Raw genomic sequence first — 19,093 nt, forward strand, 5'->3', positions numbered from 1 at the left:
GCAGGCTCCCAGGTGACCATCTAGCACTCTAGCAGGCTCCCAGGTGAGCATCTAGCACTCTAGCAGGCTCCCAGGTGATGCTGACGGGCACTCTCAGCAGCAGGGCCCTAGGCCATGCTAGTCTACATTCTAGTCTCAATCCAACTAATCCCTCAACACTGAAGAGGGGCACCTGACCATAAAGTGATGCATCCGGAGCTTCTCAGTGCGTCTCATTCTTTATAGTTATCTCTTCTACCCAAGACAAGCTTACCGCTGGTCAACCCAAAGCACCCCAGGCTCCTCCAGCCACTGCCAAATTCCACGACTTCCTGTCTCTTTATTTGATCCTTCATCTTGGAGGCTCTGGTCACCCTGTCTGTTGCTCACACACTTTCCTCCTTGCCCCTCCCCACCAGCCATGGGGCTGCTCCCCTTTCCACTTATGAGAGTTTCATTTCACAGGCCTGAAGGGGGCTCTCCCTGCAGCCCCTTCTTCTTGGGGCACAACAATTGCAATTTCTTTCCCCTTTCCTCTTCCCCAAGTGTTTCCACCTTCAAGGATGTGCTTCCATGACCCACGACAATTTCCCCACATTCTCTTTAAGCCAAGTCATCCGAAACCAGGCTTCATGTGCTAACAATAGTTTGGCCTCTGGAATAAGGATGCTGCAGTTTGGGGATGGAGTATTATTACAACTCACTGCGTTGGATTCGCTGTTGGGGAGGCGGAGATCAGACGGGAAAGAAAGGGAGCGGAGGGGGAGGGACCAGGCCGGCGACATTTCAGCCGTAATTCTAGCTCATTAGGAAATCTATTCAGGTCTCTATTTTTGGAAGGGTTTTTTCTCCCTTTCCCATTTTAATTGGAGCCTCTAACTCTCTCCTCGGAGCAGACCATGACTGCAAGGAAGCAGGGGCCCCAGTCACACGCTGTTCCTTCAAAGCCTTGTCAACTGAGCCAACCCTGGCAAATCTGTTAGGATGCCTATTGGGATTCCTGGGCCTCTGAGGTGGGGTGGGATAGGGGCCTCACAGCCACATCATTCCCAGCCGGCACGAGCATATTTGAGCTGGGACTCGTGGGCAGAGGTGTGCTTCAGATCCATGAGGAATTCATTCTAGTGTCCTCTCCTCTGTGCCCCCCACCTGCTATCTGCATGATCCTGTTCACTCTTCATGCTGGGAGAAGCGATGAGAAGGGGCTTATTCGGTGGGGTCAGTCAGCCAGCTGTTGGCAAGGGCATAGGCACCCCCAATTCAGCACACTGGCCTGGAACCACACTAGTCTTTTGCTGAAGTGCTGCTCAGATGTGTCTGAACTACTAGTCTCCAAATCCAGACGCCCCGTGTGCTGGTACACAGAGGAAGCATGGAGCGACCAGCACAAGCGGAACACACGTGGGCGAACGTGGAGAGGTGGTCTTCAGCATTTCCCCATCCACTCTGCTGGGCGGAGGCTGCACAGGACCAAGCCCACTTACCAGAGCCATGGGGAAAAGCTGGGAGGCCAGCTTACCAGGGTTTTGTAGTCGATCTGCTGGCGGATGAGTTTGTCCTCGCTCAGCGAGTAGCGGGCCTCTCCCGTGATGGCGTCGATGGGCCCCTTCTCCATCTGCTGCTTGATGGCACAGAACAGGGAGAAGAGGGGCTCCCCGGCGCACTCCTGGACACGGAGAAGAAGTGTGCTGGGCAGGCTTCGGGCCACAGGTGAGCAGAGCCCAACCTCTGAGCCCTGCTTCTGCAGACGGCTGCTTCCACTCCCCCGTTCCAGTCCTCGCCTGCTCCCACCTGCTCCACTCTCCGTCTTTCAAGCCCCTTCTTCGGGTATGCACTTCTCCCAGCTCTTTGGACCACAGCGTCTTCTCCCATTCTGCCCTTTCTTACCACCATCCCAGAACTCTCTCTTCATCCTCCCTGCCTTCTGTTCCCTCTCCCCATCCCACTCCTCCCTGCTTTCTCTGCGGCCCCATTGTGGGACAGAGGTCAGTCCTCGGTGGTGTGAACTCCCTAGAAAATAAGTTAATAATTGGAGCTCGAGCAGCTCTTCCACCTCCCAGGCACACCATCGGCTTATCTGCCGCCACACGCAGCTCCGGACCTGCCTGGGACCCTTATCAGCCTCAGTAAGCCTGGGGCTGGGAGAGGCAGGAGGGAGGGGAAGAGAAGCAGGGACATAAGAGGTGAGTTGCTTTTAGCTTAAAAGGGGAATTTAGCTTGAGGGGTGGTGCAGGGTCCGCTCAGAGGCTCATCTTGGCCTCCCCTGGGAGAACGCAGCCCACGGGGATCCCGTCTCTCACGCTAGGACTGACTGTGGGGCACTGAGACGGGTCTTCTGAGATGGTCAGGAGTCTGTTCCCTTAAGGACGAGGGGAATTGCATTTCTCCGTGGGGTTCTAAGAACCAGGCCCTGGGAAGTGAGGACTTGGGGGCCGTGGAGGAAAGTGGCACAGGCTGGGGAGGATGCAGGTTGGTGTCCGAGCTGGTGGGGAAACTGAGGCAGGGCCAGAGATACGCCCACACCCAACCGTACCTTGAGGAACTTGTACAGCAGGAAAGTGAACCAATTGGTCAACATCTTCTCGGCCACCGACTCGGTCCTGTCACCAGTCACCGAGGGAATCGGCAGGGCAAGACAAAGACAGAAGCAGCTGGTCAGACCCAGGGGCTGGGAGGGCAGGGAAGAAGTGCGCATGGATCTCGCTGCTTAAGGCTTTCAAGCCAAATCCTGAGGTCCTAAGGAATGCTTGAGTTCCATGGACTCTTAGACATCCACAAGGATAGGACAAGCTGTGCCTGCAAAGCTGGGAGATGACATTCTGGGTGTCAGGCTCCCGGGGGGCTTTGGTGGGAGTGTGTTAGAGCAGGGCTGTCCAATGGCACGTTCCGCCAGAGGGAAAACTTCCTCTGTGTGTGTTGTCCAATAGGGCAGCCATCGGCCACATGCGCCTGCTGAGCATTGAAATGCGGCTAGCGTGTCTGAGGAGCTAAATTTTTAATTGTATTTACCTTTAATTAATTTAGATTTAGAGTCGCGTGTGGCTCATGGCTATCACCCTGGGCAGTACAGCCTTAGAGAACTTTACGGTTCCTTTGGGTCAGAAAAGAAAAACAGAAAACCTGGGGAGATATTAATTTGGCAGGAGACAGAAAGGAAGGTGGCAGAAGGGTCGTGGTAGAAAGGCCAGATAGAGCAACCCCATTGCCTAAGCTAATGACTCCCAGAGTGGACAGCAACAATGGAGCCGCACGCCTGGTTCATACCGAGATATGCCCAAATTGTCCTATTTAAAAGGCTTCCACGGACTTTGGAACTTCCCCCTGGGAACCCTTCTAGTGTTTCATTTGCAATGACAGGAAGTTCCTTCTTGAGTCTAACTTGCATCTTTCATGCTGCTACCCAAGTCCATTTATTCTTTTACTTTGGAAGTGAAGACACCACGGAAGTGTTACTGGCCAAAGGACACTTTTGGTTGCAACCGTTTAGAGAAAACAAACTTGCACTAAGTATGTGATCAGCTCCAGAGAGAAATCTACCCATCCAGGTATGTTTGGACAGAGCTAAAAGTTGCAGTCGCCAGAAGATACTAACAACTAAAATCCCAAGGCGGCTGGGCAGCTGCCAGCACAAAATGAAGCTGAGAAGAGAAAAGAAGAAAGACTATTGAATGGAGCAGGGCGGCCAAGGGCAAGAAGAGGAAAAGGAGATGGAGGAGAGCCGAAGGGAGAGAGGGCACCTGGGAGAGAGAGAAGGAAAACCAGAGGAGGAGACACACAGACACAGAGCCAGGCCACGCCGCCAGGAAGTCGTGGGAGGGAGCTCTGGCAGGCTGTGGCAACCCTCGAATTATGCCTGTGGGTGGCTGCACGGTAGAAGTAAAACAAAAATCAAAATGCGCCACCTTGCTGTTTCCAAAGCGGTGTGGTTGCTCCGATAGGCAGCAACCTTTGCAGATGTGCGAGTGAACGCCCGCGGCACCAGGAAAAAGCCTGCAGGAAAGATTCTGAAAGCCAAGTCTACCCACTGGACCGAGCGGGAGGCCCTGCCTCCGACCCAGAGAGCAGGACGGAAGGCAGCGGACAGGAGAGGCAGACAGAAAACGGGTGGTCCAGGCGGAGGGCCGGACGTAACGGCCTGATATGGAACTTTCCAGCTTCATCTGCACAAAGGCTAAAGACATCGCAATAACAGCCTAGGGGGGAAATGGGCTTCAGGGACATGGAAAGTTCGAATGGCAGCCTGGAGAGTCAGAGAGTCTCTACTTCCCATAAGGCCGGAGCCCCCGGATAGGGTAATGTCTTCACATGTGACCACTCACTCTCAATGGTGCTGAGGACGAGGCCTCCGAGGGTGTGGAGCTGAGTGGCGGGCCCTGGACCCTTGCAGAACCTGACGCAGGAGCCAGGAAATACCTGCTGTGTTGCATCAGGCAAGCTGCTACTAAAGGGCTTTCATTCGAACACAGGCTGGACCAGCGCTTCTCAAACTTTCATCTGCGCTCAGATCACCTCGGTTTCTCGTTACGAGGCTGATTCTGATCCAGAGAGTGTGGGCTGGGACCTGAGATGCTGCATTTCCAACCGGCTCCCGGGTGATGTTTCTGTTCCCGGTTGCGGGGGCTAAAGTTTGCAATCTTGAGATGGTGAGGTGGGTTCCCAGATGGGCCCTGGGGTGTCTCACCTAATTTAAGCTCTGATTTAGATCGGGCCGGGGAGGCAGGGGGAAATGACCTCTGAAGAGTCCACAAGAGAAGAATTCCAGTAGAGTGGGTCAAAATCAAGGGGGAGTAAGGGCAGAGAGAGAAGAATGGGGAGCAGATGTAGGGCAGAAGAAAAACTACAGGGGAAGCAGACGGCCGTGGTTGAGTTGTAAGCACCAACATAATGATGGACAGGTTCTTCCGAGAGGCATGGGACACACTCCGGCCTCTGGGTAGGTCATACCTAACCTTGGGCAACCTGGTAGCTCCTTCTGGGAGCTCCACCCTGGTCTCCCTGGAAGGCAGTAGAGCCAGGCCCAGGGGGCTGGGCTGGGGTAGGGGCTCTCTGACCTGCACCTGCCTCTCGCCACCCCTCGGTCCCGCCCTCACCTCCTGAGCAGCAGCTTGGGGTGGTTCTTGCTCTCCAAGTTCTTGTCGATGAGGTCGGCCAGCAGCTGCTTCAGCACGTCGGTTGCATACTCCAGCTTGCTCTGCAGCACCGTCATGATGAGCGAGGCCACGTTGCCGCGGTCGCGCATGGAGAAGCTGCGCTGCGACTCGAGCGTGCGGATGAAGGAGAGCAGGAACACCTTGTTGTTGATGAGCTGGGCAAAGAGCTTCAGGCCTTTCTCCACGCGCTCCTGCCGGTAGCCCGGAACCTGCGGAGGAGATGGGGGGAGTCCTGACTGCCATCTGTGAGAGGAGAGGCCGGCCAGGCCCCAGTGACCCCCCGTGGGGTGCGCTGTGCCATTGCTGACCCTCCTAGCCCACCACTCACCCACTTCAGGCCAGAGCCCACCTGGCTAATGCCGTCAAGTCCTTATCTAGTCCCAGGCACCATGCTGGATATCTATGTAACCTCCGTCACAGCCCAGGAGGTCCCTGTCTCTACTTCAAGGATGGATCTAATGAGGCACAGAGAGAACATCACCACTGGCAATGGCGACACTGGGATCGGAACCTGCTTCTGCCAGATGCCACAGCCTGAGCTCTCCCCTGACAGTAATGTAGTGTGGCTGAGTGGCCCCACGCCACAGCAGACCACCATCGCAGCATCCCGTGGGAACTCCAGGAGGCTGCGGCAGCCGTAGGTCACACCCTGGCTGAGGAATCGTGAGGCCGGGGCCTCCAGCTAGCCTAACGTTGACCTGTGTCCAGCCCTGTGGGTCCTGTTGACAGAACAGTGGCCTCAGAGTCTGGACTTCCAGGGTCCACATGGGCTCTGACACGACTGTCCCATGTAACCTTGGGCTTTACTTCTCTGGGGACCCAAGTTCATTCACCTGAAAAAAGGGGAAGATTAAGCCCAACAGTCTTCAGACCCTCCCTAACTCCAGCACCTGCTGTTTTCTAGGGGCTCTTTCAGAGACCCTGCCCTGTCCAGGGGAAGCAAGGAAGAAGGCCGCGTCTTCCTGCCTGCATCTTCTGTTCACTGGCAGAGCCATGCAAGGGGACACGGGGGTACCATCCACTCAGCAAACACGAGCCAGCGACTGAGCTGGACATGAGGATGCATCTGAGATGCACAGGAACAGGCACAGCAGCTCTATGCATCCACTCCAAACTGGAAACAGCTGGATGTTGGGCAACCACAGAACGGCCCAAGGAACTGTGGGATATTCCCCCAATGCAATACCACACAGCAACGGGAACGAAGGACCCATCGCTGCTCACAATAGCAGGGATGAATCTTGCAAACATATTAAAGGAAGAAAGTCAGACATGAAAGAGGGCATACTGTACACCATTTAAAATAAAGATTTAAAAAGAATTAACATTAATCATGATGGTAGGGAAAGGATTATTCTGGAGGGGGGCTGGGAATGGAAGGGGGCACACAGGGATTTCTGGAGGACTGAGAATGATCTTCTTGATCTGGCTGCCGGCTTGATGGCTGTGTTCACTTGGGGAAAATGCATCCAGCTGTGTTCTGACAGTTTGTGCACTGCTCTGTGTGTAACTTCCATTAAAACAAAAAGTTTACGTAAAAAATAAAGGATAGCCTCTGCCTTCGAGGGGAAGCTGTCCAAGAGCATGGAGCAGGGCATCCCATGAGGAGGGGGCAAGACATCCAGAGGAGGAGCCATCAAGGCTGCATCTTGAGGGCTGTGTCTCCCCTGCAGGGGCAGATGCGACAGCAACTTGGGAAGGAGTGTCATATACGCAGCAGTGAAGAACGCAGGTTCAGAGTCAGTCGAGGTGGGTTAATTCTGTCACTGTCATTTACTCATCTTGAGACCCCAAGACTCAGTTTCTTCATCAACAAAAGGAAGGTACCACAGCTAATATGGATGTAGGTCCCTACGCCAAGCACATCCTGCATGCTTTAGAAATGTTGTGGACCCATTTATTGCACACAACACCCTAGGAGGTAGGTACCACTATTACCCCAGGGCCCCGCGAGGTTAAGGAACTTTCCCAAGAAACCAAGACAGAGAAGAGTCAGAGCTAGGCCGTGAAACCAGGTGGTCACCGCGTCCTGCTCTCTCCAGGGCTCCCCTGGGCGCTGAAGGAGGTGACTTGTGAAAAGCCAGCGGTGCTCAGCTGACACTCAGTCGAGTTACTAAATGGCAGCTCTCTTATCCCCTTTATTCCAGAGGCTTTAAACTGGGGAAGATGGAGGTGGCCGAGAGAGCCGTTTGCCCAACATCCAAGAAGGTGGCAGATGTGGAGCCCGAATGTTCATGCTACTCATGGACGGAGCCCCCTGTGTTCCGAGACTGAGGGAGGCAGACACCAGTCCGACCCAGGCCCTGCCCTCAGACCCTCAGCCAGGAGGCCCCCTCTGCGGGGGGACCTGTGAGTCCACCCTGAACTCTGCAGAGAAGAGCCCACACTGAACCGGCTCCCCCGGTTTTCCGTTCCGGTCCCTGGGGGCCTGGTGAGGGAAGGGCAGGGAGATGTGACAGCCTCACCTTGCAATCAGCCTGAGCCACAATCTGCCAGCTGTCTGTCTCCCGTGATCCTCCTCGCAACTCTGTGATGGCCCCTCAGACACAGACACACAGGCACACACACACACACACACACACACACACACGCACGCATCTTACTTCCTCCATCCGTCAGACCCCTCAGAACAACATCTCTACAACTTGTCCTAAGAATAATAGATAATGCCATTTCTTGGGCACCACCACGTGCAGAGAACAGCGCTGGCACGTTACATACTGTTCCACCTTAGCCTTCTCGTGACCTTGCAAGGCGAGTGTGCCCTCTTAGCCAATCAGAGAAGCTACTGAAGTTTCCTGAGGCCAGTCAGCTGCTGAAAGATGCTGCTGGATTTCCAAACCCGAGCTTGTTTGGGTTGGAGCCCCATCCATCCTCCCGATCCTTGGCCATGTCTATTCCTACCCCTGGACCTGGGAGGTGACTGAAAGCCAGCTCTGAGTCGGCCTTGCAGCCTCCCCTGTAGGGCCTCCTGGCAGCTCAGGCTGGCCGTCCCGGGAAGGGGAGCCATGCACAGGTTTGGCAATGTGGCACCCGGAGAGGAGGAAGGGGGGACAGGGCCAGCCGGATGGCACACTTGAAGTGAGGGCACGTTCTGGACTTCCTGTGTGGCTGCGCATGCCTTCTGGGCAGCAAGGCCAGGGACCCTGGGTAGGAAGGGTTAGCAAAGCCACCTGCGGGGAAAGAGCACCCCAGAGCAGCATGGGGTTTGGAATCAGAGAGATGATGCTGACTCGGATGCGGAGGAAAGCTCTGTCACCTCTGGGCTCTACTGCCTCCTCTATAAAAGGAGAATATGAGTGCCTGTGTCATAAAGTTTTATGAACATTAAATAAGATAATGGATGTGAAATGCTTGGCACAAGCGGGGCGTGCTTAGACAGCAGCCGTTTTATCACCTGCCTCGCCCACTGCGCCGGCTGCTTTTCACAGATTCTTGTCGCCCAAGAGTTTCCGAGACATTGAACGCATGGGCACGGCGTCTCAAGTGCAGGAGGTAGGAATTCTCTCCCCATTTTCATAAGGGGGAGGCAGAAGTGAAGTATCTTGGTCAATAGTATCCAGAACAATTCCCCTTTGTCACTCCAACCCGCTCCCCTGCACCCTAAGCAAAGGGCCCCTCTGAAACAAGACTTTCTTTATTCACCAGATGGTTCGATGATTTAGTTGAAGTCTGTGAGTATAAAACTGGATAGTAAATTTTAATTGTAACCCAATAGGTTAGAGTTTAGGAGGCAATGCTAGGTTGACAATGGGGTGTGTGGTGACTGTTTGCTCTCTGCTTTTAAAGGATTGGTGTGCGACCAGGGCCTGGTAAGCACTTTCCCCAATGCCTGGAATTCTCCCAGACGGTCACAAAGGAGAGCGCCAGGTGGTCTAAGGTCCAGGACATCCTGAAGCCAGAGGACACCTCCTTCACATATATCCACCGCTCATGCCCAAGCAGTGGGCAGGTGTTCCGGTGGCTGAAAAGGTCAGGACACACTGCGTTAGATTAGCCAATGGCCTTCCTGGGAATGTTTCCGTACTCAGAAAGCCATGAGGGAGAAACTGTTCCAGTGGCAAGGAGGGGCTGGAAATGAGAAAAGAATGATCCCTGCCAGATCTGTGGATCTCGCAGAGGAGGCTGGATCTCACTGCGCCCAGGCCAGGGTGGGCACTAAAAGTTGATTTCCGTCTGCAAGCAATTAATTAGTGAGTTTAATGGAAATGAAAAGTCGTATGTTCTGGGCACACACGCCAAAGACTGGAAGGAAGAGCTTGAAGAGTTATTGGTACACCCACATTCATAGCAGCGTTACTCATAACAGCCAAAAGGTGGACGAAACCCAAGCGTCTACCGACAGATGAATGGATAAACAAAACGTGGTCTACACACACAACGGACTATTTTCCAGCCTTAAAAAGGGAAGAAATTCTGTCACATGCTACAACATGGGTGAACTTGGAAAACATCTTGCTAAGTGAAATAAACCTGTCACAAAAGGCCAAGTACTATGATTCCACTTATGTGAGGTCCCAGAGGAGGTAAACTCAGAGACAGAAAGTAGAAGGGTGCTTGTGACGGCTGGGGGCGGGGGCGAGCGGGGAGTTAAGTGTTCAAGGGGTACCGAGTTGTGTTGGGGAAGACGAAAAAGTTCTGGAGACGGATGATGGCGATGGCTGCACAAGAATGTAAATGGACTTCATGCTACTGAACTGTAGGCTTAAAAATGGTTGAAATGGTCAATTTTGTTATGTATTTTTGTTTTTACCACAATTAAACAAAGAAAAAAAGCTATGGGACCTGATGGTTCAGAGCCTGTGCCCGACCATTACCATCCTGTGGGCTCCAACTCAGGGAAACTGGTCAAGCCGGCTGACTCCTTCACGAGCCGGAGAGTGGGATCAGACGCTCTCCCTAGTGATAAAGGCCAGGAAAAGGGAGAAGACTCAGGTTTGTGGGGAAATTTTAAGGTGCCAGATGAGGAATAAGGCCATGGTAGGATATGAAGTGATTTATAACGGAGCCCAGCAACAGCCTGGGGGTGCGGGCGGGGAGCAGGGTGGCCACCCAGAGGGCATCTCAGGAGTAACACAGGCTGGGCAGGTGGTCATCCGAGCCCAGCAGTCCTGGTTCCCAGAGGCTTCCTCTCTGCAGCCCTCTGAGGGCTGAGTTCACCCGACACCCTGAGACAGACGGACGGGTGAGGGAGTCAGTGACGCCTGGTGTGCAGCTCTGGGTGTGCCCTTGCGTGTGTTCAGCCCGCAGGGTGGGAAATGTTGCTGTGAAGTGAAGAGACTACTGGTCTTGAACGAGGGGTCTTGAAACTTTCTGGGCAGAGAGAGGAGTCTGCTGCTGTTCGTTCTGTAGCCCCAGAAGCCCCTGCTTAGGGGTGCCTCAGATGCCGGGGAGCAAGGCAGGTGAGGCCAGGGCAGCGCCCACTGGAGCAGTGAGCTCGCTCCATGCACGGCTCCGAGGGCGGGCGTAAGGGGGCTCGGCGCTTCTGTCTCCAGAGCCCGGCTTGCTGGGTGCAGCTCCTTGCTGAGAAATAAGGCCAGGGAGTGGGCAGCAGCAGTCCATGACCTGCTTCTCTCAGGAAACTAACCTCAGAGGGCAGGCTCAGAGAAGTGCAGCTGCGTAGGGACCCCGACAGCTTGCAGCAAGGGGCATGGTGCAGTGCAGAACAATGAGACGGAATTATTTGTATTCTGGTCCTGAGTGAACAGGGCTGCAACTAGACAGGAGGCAGGCAGTGCACTGAACAACTCCAGGAGATGCCACATTTGAACGGTGCCGTCTGGAGTGGTGCAGTGTTCAACCTGCACACCCACCCACGAGATCCTGCAGGAGAATGAGCCCCATAACTCTCCTGCCACAACCCTGGGCAGCTCTCTGCGGGGTATAGCCCTTGGGTGTGTGCTAACCCAGTGCCAAGACCGGCCCGAGAGTCTGAGCATCTATGGAGATGCAAGTGCATGTTGGGCAGCCTTAAGACAAATGGGATCAAATGAGGACTAAGACCCTATGACAGGTCAGGGCACGATTTGTAGTGTGGGCCATAGGAATGGCCTGGAAAACAGTGTGGACTGTGTGTGTTTGTCCCGAGAGAACACCTTGTGTGGGAGGTGGCTCTCCCATAGCCTGCTCCAAAGTCTTCAGGCTGCCCTATTAGGGATGACAGCTTTGAAACAGTTTCAGAAAACCTGATTTAAAACTTACATGCTTAAGTCTATACAGAAACTGATATACAATAATGTACACCTGAAATTACACAATGTTATAAACCAATATGACCTCAATAAAATAATTTAAAAAAAAATAAGACAGATCAATAGTTAGAGGGGTGAATATAGGCATAGATATAGTATCAGGGAGCTATAGCAAAAGCTTAATTGAGCTGGATATATGGACGTTCTTTGAATAATTATTTCAACTATTCTGAATGCTTGAAATTTTTCATATTAAATGTGGGGAAAAAATAAAACTTATATGCTTAAAGGTAATCTACTTGGAATTTTGAACTAGCAGTAAGTGGAGAATAACTTTATGTGCTCACCCCAGTTGAATTCTTATATTGATTATTCTCCAACCCATCCACAGAGGGTATGGGGATGTTGAAACATAATCTCCCCCCCACCCACTGGCCATGTCCACTCTAACTCATGCAGACACACAGATATCCAATTATTTAATCATACAACATTTCCTGCACGCCTACTACGTGCCAAGCCCTCTGCTGGAAGCCGGAATTACAAAGACAAATAAGATACGACACAGCCTACACATCCAATCGCACACACACACACACTTGTCCTTTCCTTTCCTTCCCTCCTCTGTCTTGCTTTGACCAGGAACTTGCACACTCTCCAGTGGGCTAAGCACGCTAGTATTTTTTTTTTTTTTTGAGGAAGATTAGCCCTGAGCTAACATCTGCTGCCAATCCTCCTCTTTTTGCTGAGGAAGACTGGCCCTGATCTGTACCCATCTCTTCCTCTACTTTATATGTGGGATGCCTGCCACAGCATGGCTTGACGAGTGGTACTAGGTCTTTACCCAGGATCCAAACTGGTGAACCCCAGGCCACTGAAGCGGAATGTGCAAACTTAACCACTGCGCCACCAGACTGGCTCCTAAGCACCCTAGTATTTTGAAGCAAGTAAAGATGAGACTGGAGAAAAACGAGTGGAAATCAGGAGGAGCAAAGGCAAGGAGAGGAAGAACAAGTATGTGGACAGATAGAAGTCTCATGATCCAGATGGTGTTTTCATTTGTGTATATGACACACGTTTACACGACTATGCATGTATACACGCACAGACATGCAGAGGGAAGGGGCGCATCATCAATGAGGACATGGAGCCGACAACTTCCAGCCCCAGAAAGTATCTTTCAGTGTCCATCCACCGAGGAGCCACGGAGAGCCTCCTCCAGACAGAAGCGACCGTGCCCTCACTATAGACACATGCACACATAAAAGTGCACACACACTTCATTCAACAAACAAGCATGGAGAAACGTGAGTGGGCGCCGGAGTCCCCAGGCCCTTGCTGTGTTTACTGCAGAGGGGCGCAGCCCTTCGTCCCCTTGGAGAGCCCATGCAGACCCTCCCTCCGGTCAGTACCTGCAGAGCCACGTGGCTCCTGAGCGGAGGGTCTGTTTTTATTTTATGGACAATACAAATCCTGGAATTAGTCTTATTTTCCTTTGAGTCTTTGGCTGCAGATTTTCGATCCTATCTAATACATATCCAGGGCCATAAGGCATGACACTGGCGTAGCACCTCAGAGGTCAAGCTCACAGGCTTGTCGTTGGGAGAACTCTGAAGCCCACTGCTGGACTCAGACCCTGGACCCACTCCCTCCTAGCTGTGCCCCAGGGCTCTCTACACCCTTAGTTTGTCGCCTGTAAAATGAGCGTACCTCCTTCGGAGGGCACTCGGGAGGTTAAATGGATGGATGCCTGTCAGGTACTTACAACTGGACCAGGCTATTAGTCAGCAGTCAACTCATAGCGATTATTCCTTATGATTATTATTTTGCCCTGGTTTCCTCCTTTATACTTTTCACTGTTCTATGGTATTTATCTTTATAAGTTATTCCAAATCCCTTTCGGAACAAAGCATAATATGAATATATGCATAAGCCAGATACTACGCTAGACAGTAAGTGGGATAAAATGTTCAAAAGATGAGGTCCCTGCTGGTACAGAAGACAGTTCTTATCATTCACATTTCCACCTCCCTTGCCAGCACATCACTTATCCTTTCCACACGTACTTACTGAGCACCAATTCAGTGATGAAATCCCTTACATCGTGGTTTCTTAAACAAGGGCCCATGAACTCCCTATGTTTCTTGGCCAGATTTCTTGTTTCTGTGTGTATGTACAGTTTTTCTGGGGAGAGGGTCTTCAACGCCCATTCAATTCTGAAGGGATCCATGACGCCCTAAGATCTGAAGCCCTACTCCCATGACACTCCGAAGTTCCCTGGCGTGGCGTCACTTCCCCCAGACGGACCGGCTGACACCAACAAGCAGGGGGACCTTGAGTAAGCTGTGTCCCCGCCCTGGTCTCAGCTTTCTCACCTCCTAAAGAGGTGGTTGGACTTGAAGGTCACCAATATCTCTCTCTGCACTAACACGGTGATGGGGGAGGGCTGGGCACTGGCACTGCTTCTCACCTCGAGGTCCCGGAGGACAGGGTGGTCTTCAATCCCCGGGAACAGCACCCGCATGGTGTAGGTTCTGTAGTCCAGGAAGGGAATCCCAGCTCCGTCCAGGTCACTGGTCAACTCATGGATGTCCGTCTGCAGCTCGGCAAAGGCTGGCACAAAGAGAAGTCCATGAGACTGCTGGATGGGGCAGGCCCGAGAGTTATCCTGACTCGGAATGCTTAGAGCACTCACACAGGCCCCGAGGAGACCTGGGTGATGCGCTGTGGGTGTGCAAGAATAAGAAGGGGGGAGGTTCTACGTAGCTGGGGTGAATGACGTAGACATGGGAGAAAGATGCCGCACGAGGAAGTGTGCTTTGAGCCAAAACTCTTCCAAAGCATAGATGGGGTGGGAGGCCATCTGCAGATCTGTGCTGCTGGGGCCAGGGGGGCCTCTCCATGAGGTTGAAGGACTTCAGTTTGCGAAATGTGCTGAGGGGGCAGGAGGGATGTACAAGGACAGAGGGAGGGAAGGGAGAGGTTCCAGTGACGGAGGGTCTATTCCTGATTCTGTGTTTAATCCTAGGTTTTCTTATAAGCGTTAAGAACAATTTCTTCTGGAGTCCCAGTTCTGGCCCACACAGCTCACTGAAGCCATCAAACTTCCAAATGGGGCCAGATGAAGGCTCTGCCACACTAACATATTCCTTCTGTATAAATATGCAGGGTGTATCTCTGTCCTTCCTTTAGCAAGGTGATGCTACTCAATGGAGAATGATGAAATGCATGTGGGCACCACTGTCTGTGGCAGCAGCTCAGGCCTATAGATGGTCACAGAGCTGCAAGACCCCACCTGGCCCCAGGAAAGTACAGAACGCAGCCTTAGGCTATCACAGAGCACCAAAGCTGTGACCACATTCCATCTGGGGCGCATCCCTCCTCCTGGGCTGCCTCTGCCGCGGGAAATAGTCAGAGGGGATGTGCCCAGCTCTTCCCTGCTCTGCCTTTCTACTCGGCACATGCACACACCCACATACACACATGCATGCATGCACAAACACATGCACACACACACAGGCACACACAACCAGGATGGATTAACACACGCTGGCAAAGACGAACAGCCAGTGTACATTGACTAAACAACATTTCCTTCTAATTATATAAACAAAAAAATAGGAAAAATATACTTTGTGGGCCCAGAAGAGATTCACAAGCCCTATGTGGCTCTGGAGGCCTTGACAAGCAAGCCCTGGGCCCAGTGGGCTCTGCAGATCACAGGGACATAACACAGCCGCCTGGGCACTGTCAGCAGGGTCCTCAGGCACCCTGTGGTGCTGCTGTCAGCCTTACAGATCCTGGGTTTCTAGGCCTTAAGGATCCCAGTGCTTGTTGTTTGACAGAAAAACAAGGATGCCACCCGACCCCCTGGAGAGGTTCCTGCAGCCCTGCACCTTTTCTCTGGTCATACTGACACAGGGGGTCCTGGGCAAGGAAAGTGCCTCCGAAGGCAGAGCAACCCTAACGCATCCAAGTGGAACTTACACCCCTGTGTGGTCGCCTGTGTGTGCCAAAAGGGGGTCAGTAAGCCTTTTTGGCATGTACTATTACCAAAAGCCCCAATGAACACTTATGGATGTCCTAAGCAAGGACATGAGTGTGTGTGTTTGTGGGAATGTGTGCATGGGCGTGGGGGGGTGTGTGCGTGAGTGTATGGATGAGTGTGAGTACAGAAGTGACGGAGCGTGTGAGCACGTCAGTGTTTGTGGGCACGTGTGGGAGTGCATGCACATGAGTGTGTGTGTGTGTTTATATATCAGAAGGTCAGGGCTGTGATGGGCCCAGGCCGGGCCTCTTTGGAGCGTGTGTGTGGGTGACATCCTGGCTCACTATCAAGTCTTCAGGAAGTCCCCTCCCTGGACCCACGCAGCCCTGCAAATACTCCAGAGCCCACTCCAGGCACCCCTGGAAAATACCTGATGGCTAATCCTGCGTGCACTTTGCTCTAAGGCTCCCTTCCCACCCAGGCGGGATCGCGCTCCCCGAGCTGGGAGCCTCCACTGACTCCTTCGGCTGGGCTCCCTGCCTGACTGCTAATTCCCCCTTCTCTGGAGCATCCTGAGAGGCACCTGGCGTCACACGCCCCCTCACTGCCCCTCCTGGTGCTCAGCAGCAAGGAGGAGAAGGAGGGAGCTGGCTTTTTATCCGTCTGCAGCCTTCCTTCAAGTCACCCAGCGCCTCCAACATTCAAAGCCTCGCGCCTGCCACACATAAAAGAGATTCTAATCACTACACCTAATTAGAGGAAAGAGTACATTGCGGAGAAAAAAATTAAGCTGCGTAAATATAATAAAAGGCAGTAATTAACAGTCCCACAAGGCGGATGCTGTGCTGACAGCTGAAGGATGTGGAGAGGGGATGGAATGGACCCACTTCCCCATCGGAGAGCATGTGGCTGCCCCGCGGGGAATGTGAGCGCCCTGGGTACAGGCTGGACTTACTCCACGGATAAACCTACAGCAGAGAACGGGCTCAGAGCCTCCCAGGGTGACTCGCGGAATGCTATCCTGGGGGTGACAAGAGTCTGACTCCTACATTTCCTTCTTGGATTTAGTGCAGCTGATTTTGCTTCATGGTGGTGTTGGTGACTTTTTAAAAATACAAGCTGTGAAACACTCTTCTTTCTAAATCTCGGATCAGCCCTACAACCTCACCTTCCTTCTAAGGAAAGAGAGCTAAAGATTGCTTAACTGTGTCATATCAAGACACCTGAAGGTCTCTCTGAGAAGAGGGCATAAAAGCCAGTCGGCCAGGATTCTGGGCTGGAAATGGCTGCAGTGGGGTTTGGAATGATTCCAGTCTGACTGGGGAAAGAGGGGACACCATGAGGGAGGGGGAGGAGGCCTTAGACTCATCTGGCCTTGCCCGGGTGGGGCTTGCTAGGATAAGGATTTGGTCTGTGCACAGGCTCAGAGACCAGAGTTAGGAAGGACACCGAGCCCCCAGCACTGCCCATTGCTGCCCAGCCCGCTGCTTGTGTGTGAGATGATACACACACACACACACACACACACACCCCCAGCCTCCAGCGTGGGGCCATGGTCCCCTGGCCGCTCAGTACCTTCCTTGCACTCCAGGGCCACGCGGGACTCCAGGTTGTCCATCTGCATCTGCAGCCGCTTCAGCGTGAGATCGCTTTCTCGGGACTTGCGTTTGTAGGCGATGAGCACGGCCACGATGAAGATGATGAGGAGGCCACCTGCCACTGCGATGCTGACGATTGCGGGCAGGCTGAGAGGGCTGTCTGGGGCGATGTACACCATCCCCGGGGAGTACTCCATGCCACCGACACGGGCCTGCAGGGCACACCAGTGAGAGGGAGCTAGGTGTGGGGTCAGCATCCTAGGGAACAGCCTCAAGTCACTGATAAACTGGTGACCAGCGTGGGATGAGGGGAACGGCTCAGGGAGGAGAATCATCACTGGTTGTAGAAGCAGAAGAGAGGGCATATAGGGGCAAGGGAGGGGGTCTGTGTGGTTCAGCATAGGCCTCCCCCACAACTGGAAAAACCACACGTTCTCTCATTCAGGAGTTAACATGGTCATCTTCATCAGCAAACAGCACACAAGTGGGATCTCAAAGTCTAACATGACATCAGTGACCGGCTCCTGAAGATCCATCCCATTGTAAGGATGGATGACCGAGCACAGAACATGATCCTGGGGACCACCCCGGGCCAACAACGGTCCTCTCCTGGAAGGGCCTAATGCCAGTAACAAGTGGTTTAGTCCCTCGTGTAATGCTATTTTGCATTGCCCTTATTGTAGCACCAGCCAGTAAGGAAAGAATAACAACACAGAAGAAAGAAGTAGGACAGGGAGAAGGAACTAGGGGTGTAGGGTAGCTAGGAGAAAAGTTTGAGGCAGCCAGAATCCCCTCCTGGAGAGCCCTGGTGGCCCTGGATGGAGCTGGACCACTCACACCCCAGTATCCCTAGTGCCTGTTCCATCTGGATGGGTCCCGTCAGCCTCACCATCACTTTGTGCCTGCCGATGAGATTGGGGGACTCGCAGAGCAGCTGTGCATCCGACACGGTCACGGTGCAGGGCTTCTCCCCGACCAGCACAGTGTAGTTCAGCTTCACATTGCCCCCAGCCACAGGCGGGATCAGGTTCTTGCCCTGGATGGACAGGAAAGACCCAGTTCCCACCCCGTAGTCAGGACCACAGCTCCAGGCCGGCTGCCATGTCCTCCCACCCAGAGGTCCCATCCTGCTGGTGAGCTGGGGGAGAGGCCACCTTCTGTAATAAGTCCAAAAAACTTGTGGCACATAAACCACCATATCCCCTTCCCCAGTGAGAAATCAATAACTCTTTTCAGGTTATCCCAAATGCAGCCTCAGAATCCTTCTCAACACAGAGCTGTAGTCAATCACTACCAGTTGAGTTAAATTAATTTGTCATATGAGTTAAAGTCAATTTGCTATCCATGCTCCAAAGAAACCTTATATTGTGGTTTGCAAAGGGCTACAGAGGAGAAAGCAGTACAAGCCTCTGACCTCCCAGGTGCTAGATTCAGGGGACAAGCAAATCTTGGGAGTCACATGGCCAGGGTGGGTCCAGCTGCCCTAATCAGGTCTCCAAGGCCTATCAAGAGAGTGTGCCTCTCAGTCCAGACTCAGAGAGTGTTGATCATACTCCAGACAATAACAACCTCTGACAGGGACTCCAGTCTCAAAATCTGGCAGGAGCCCATGACTTCTGGCCTCTGTGACTTGCAAGGCCTCCCCTTCCACACACAGCTCCTTCTTCCCACCTCCCAGCCGCCAGCTTCAGGCTACCTTTAGGATGATGGGCGTGCCGGGCTTGAGCTCCAGGATTCCCGAGGGACCAAAGGCCTCAAACACAGGGTTGGGATAGTAGGTGAAGTTGGTCTTGTTGAGGATTAGCAGGGACTGCACGTTGTCCAGGATGAAGCCAAACTCCTCGGGTCTCTCCGTGAGGTCGGACTGGTGGTCGGGCCCCAGAGCGAGGGCCGGAGCCTGGCAGGTCATCTCAGTAGAGTTCAGAACCTCACAGAGCTGTGGAGGAGCCAGGCAGGGAAGACCATGCAGAGCCTGTCCACACACCCACAGTCCCAACGCACCCGCTGGGTCTCGCACAGCGCTGTCATGCAGCACAGCACTGATACGGGACAGTTATGGATGGGTCACGGCTCCTTTGCAGCCAGGACCACACGACCTGGGCACTCAAGGAATAAGCTCTGCAGCTGGTACCCGGCTCCGCTGTGCCCATAGAGGGTGGCAGTGCCTAGGGCATCTTTAAACTCAGC

The 19,093-nt window shown here is 53.2% G+C and overlaps 1 protein-coding gene across 1 annotated transcript in view; it reads right to left on the reverse strand.

The window, feature by feature from the left end:
* Positions 1 to 19,093, reverse strand: part of PLXNA4 (plexin A4) — a 432,633-nt gene that overhangs the window by 35,981 nt on the left and 377,559 nt on the right. Inside the window, exons 18-24 of the mRNA XM_046670407.1 lie at positions 18,603 to 18,842; positions 17,796 to 17,942; positions 16,884 to 17,118; positions 13,791 to 13,933; positions 5,070 to 5,338; positions 2,513 to 2,579; positions 1,499 to 1,645 (exon numbers count right to left, since the gene is read on the reverse strand). Of these exons, the coding sequence (XP_046526363.1) occupies positions 1,499 to 1,645; positions 2,513 to 2,579; positions 5,070 to 5,338; positions 13,791 to 13,933; positions 16,884 to 17,118; positions 17,796 to 17,942; positions 18,603 to 18,842 (1,248 nt within the window). The remainder of the gene's footprint in view (positions 1 to 1,498; positions 1,646 to 2,512; positions 2,580 to 5,069; positions 5,339 to 13,790; positions 13,934 to 16,883; positions 17,119 to 17,795; positions 17,943 to 18,602; positions 18,843 to 19,093) is intronic.

Source organism: Equus quagga, chromosome 8, assembly GCF_021613505.1.
Source record: "Equus quagga isolate Etosha38 chromosome 8, UCLA_HA_Equagga_1.0, whole genome shotgun sequence".
Classification (NCBI taxonomy): Eukaryota; Metazoa; Chordata; class Mammalia; order Perissodactyla; family Equidae; genus Equus; species Equus quagga.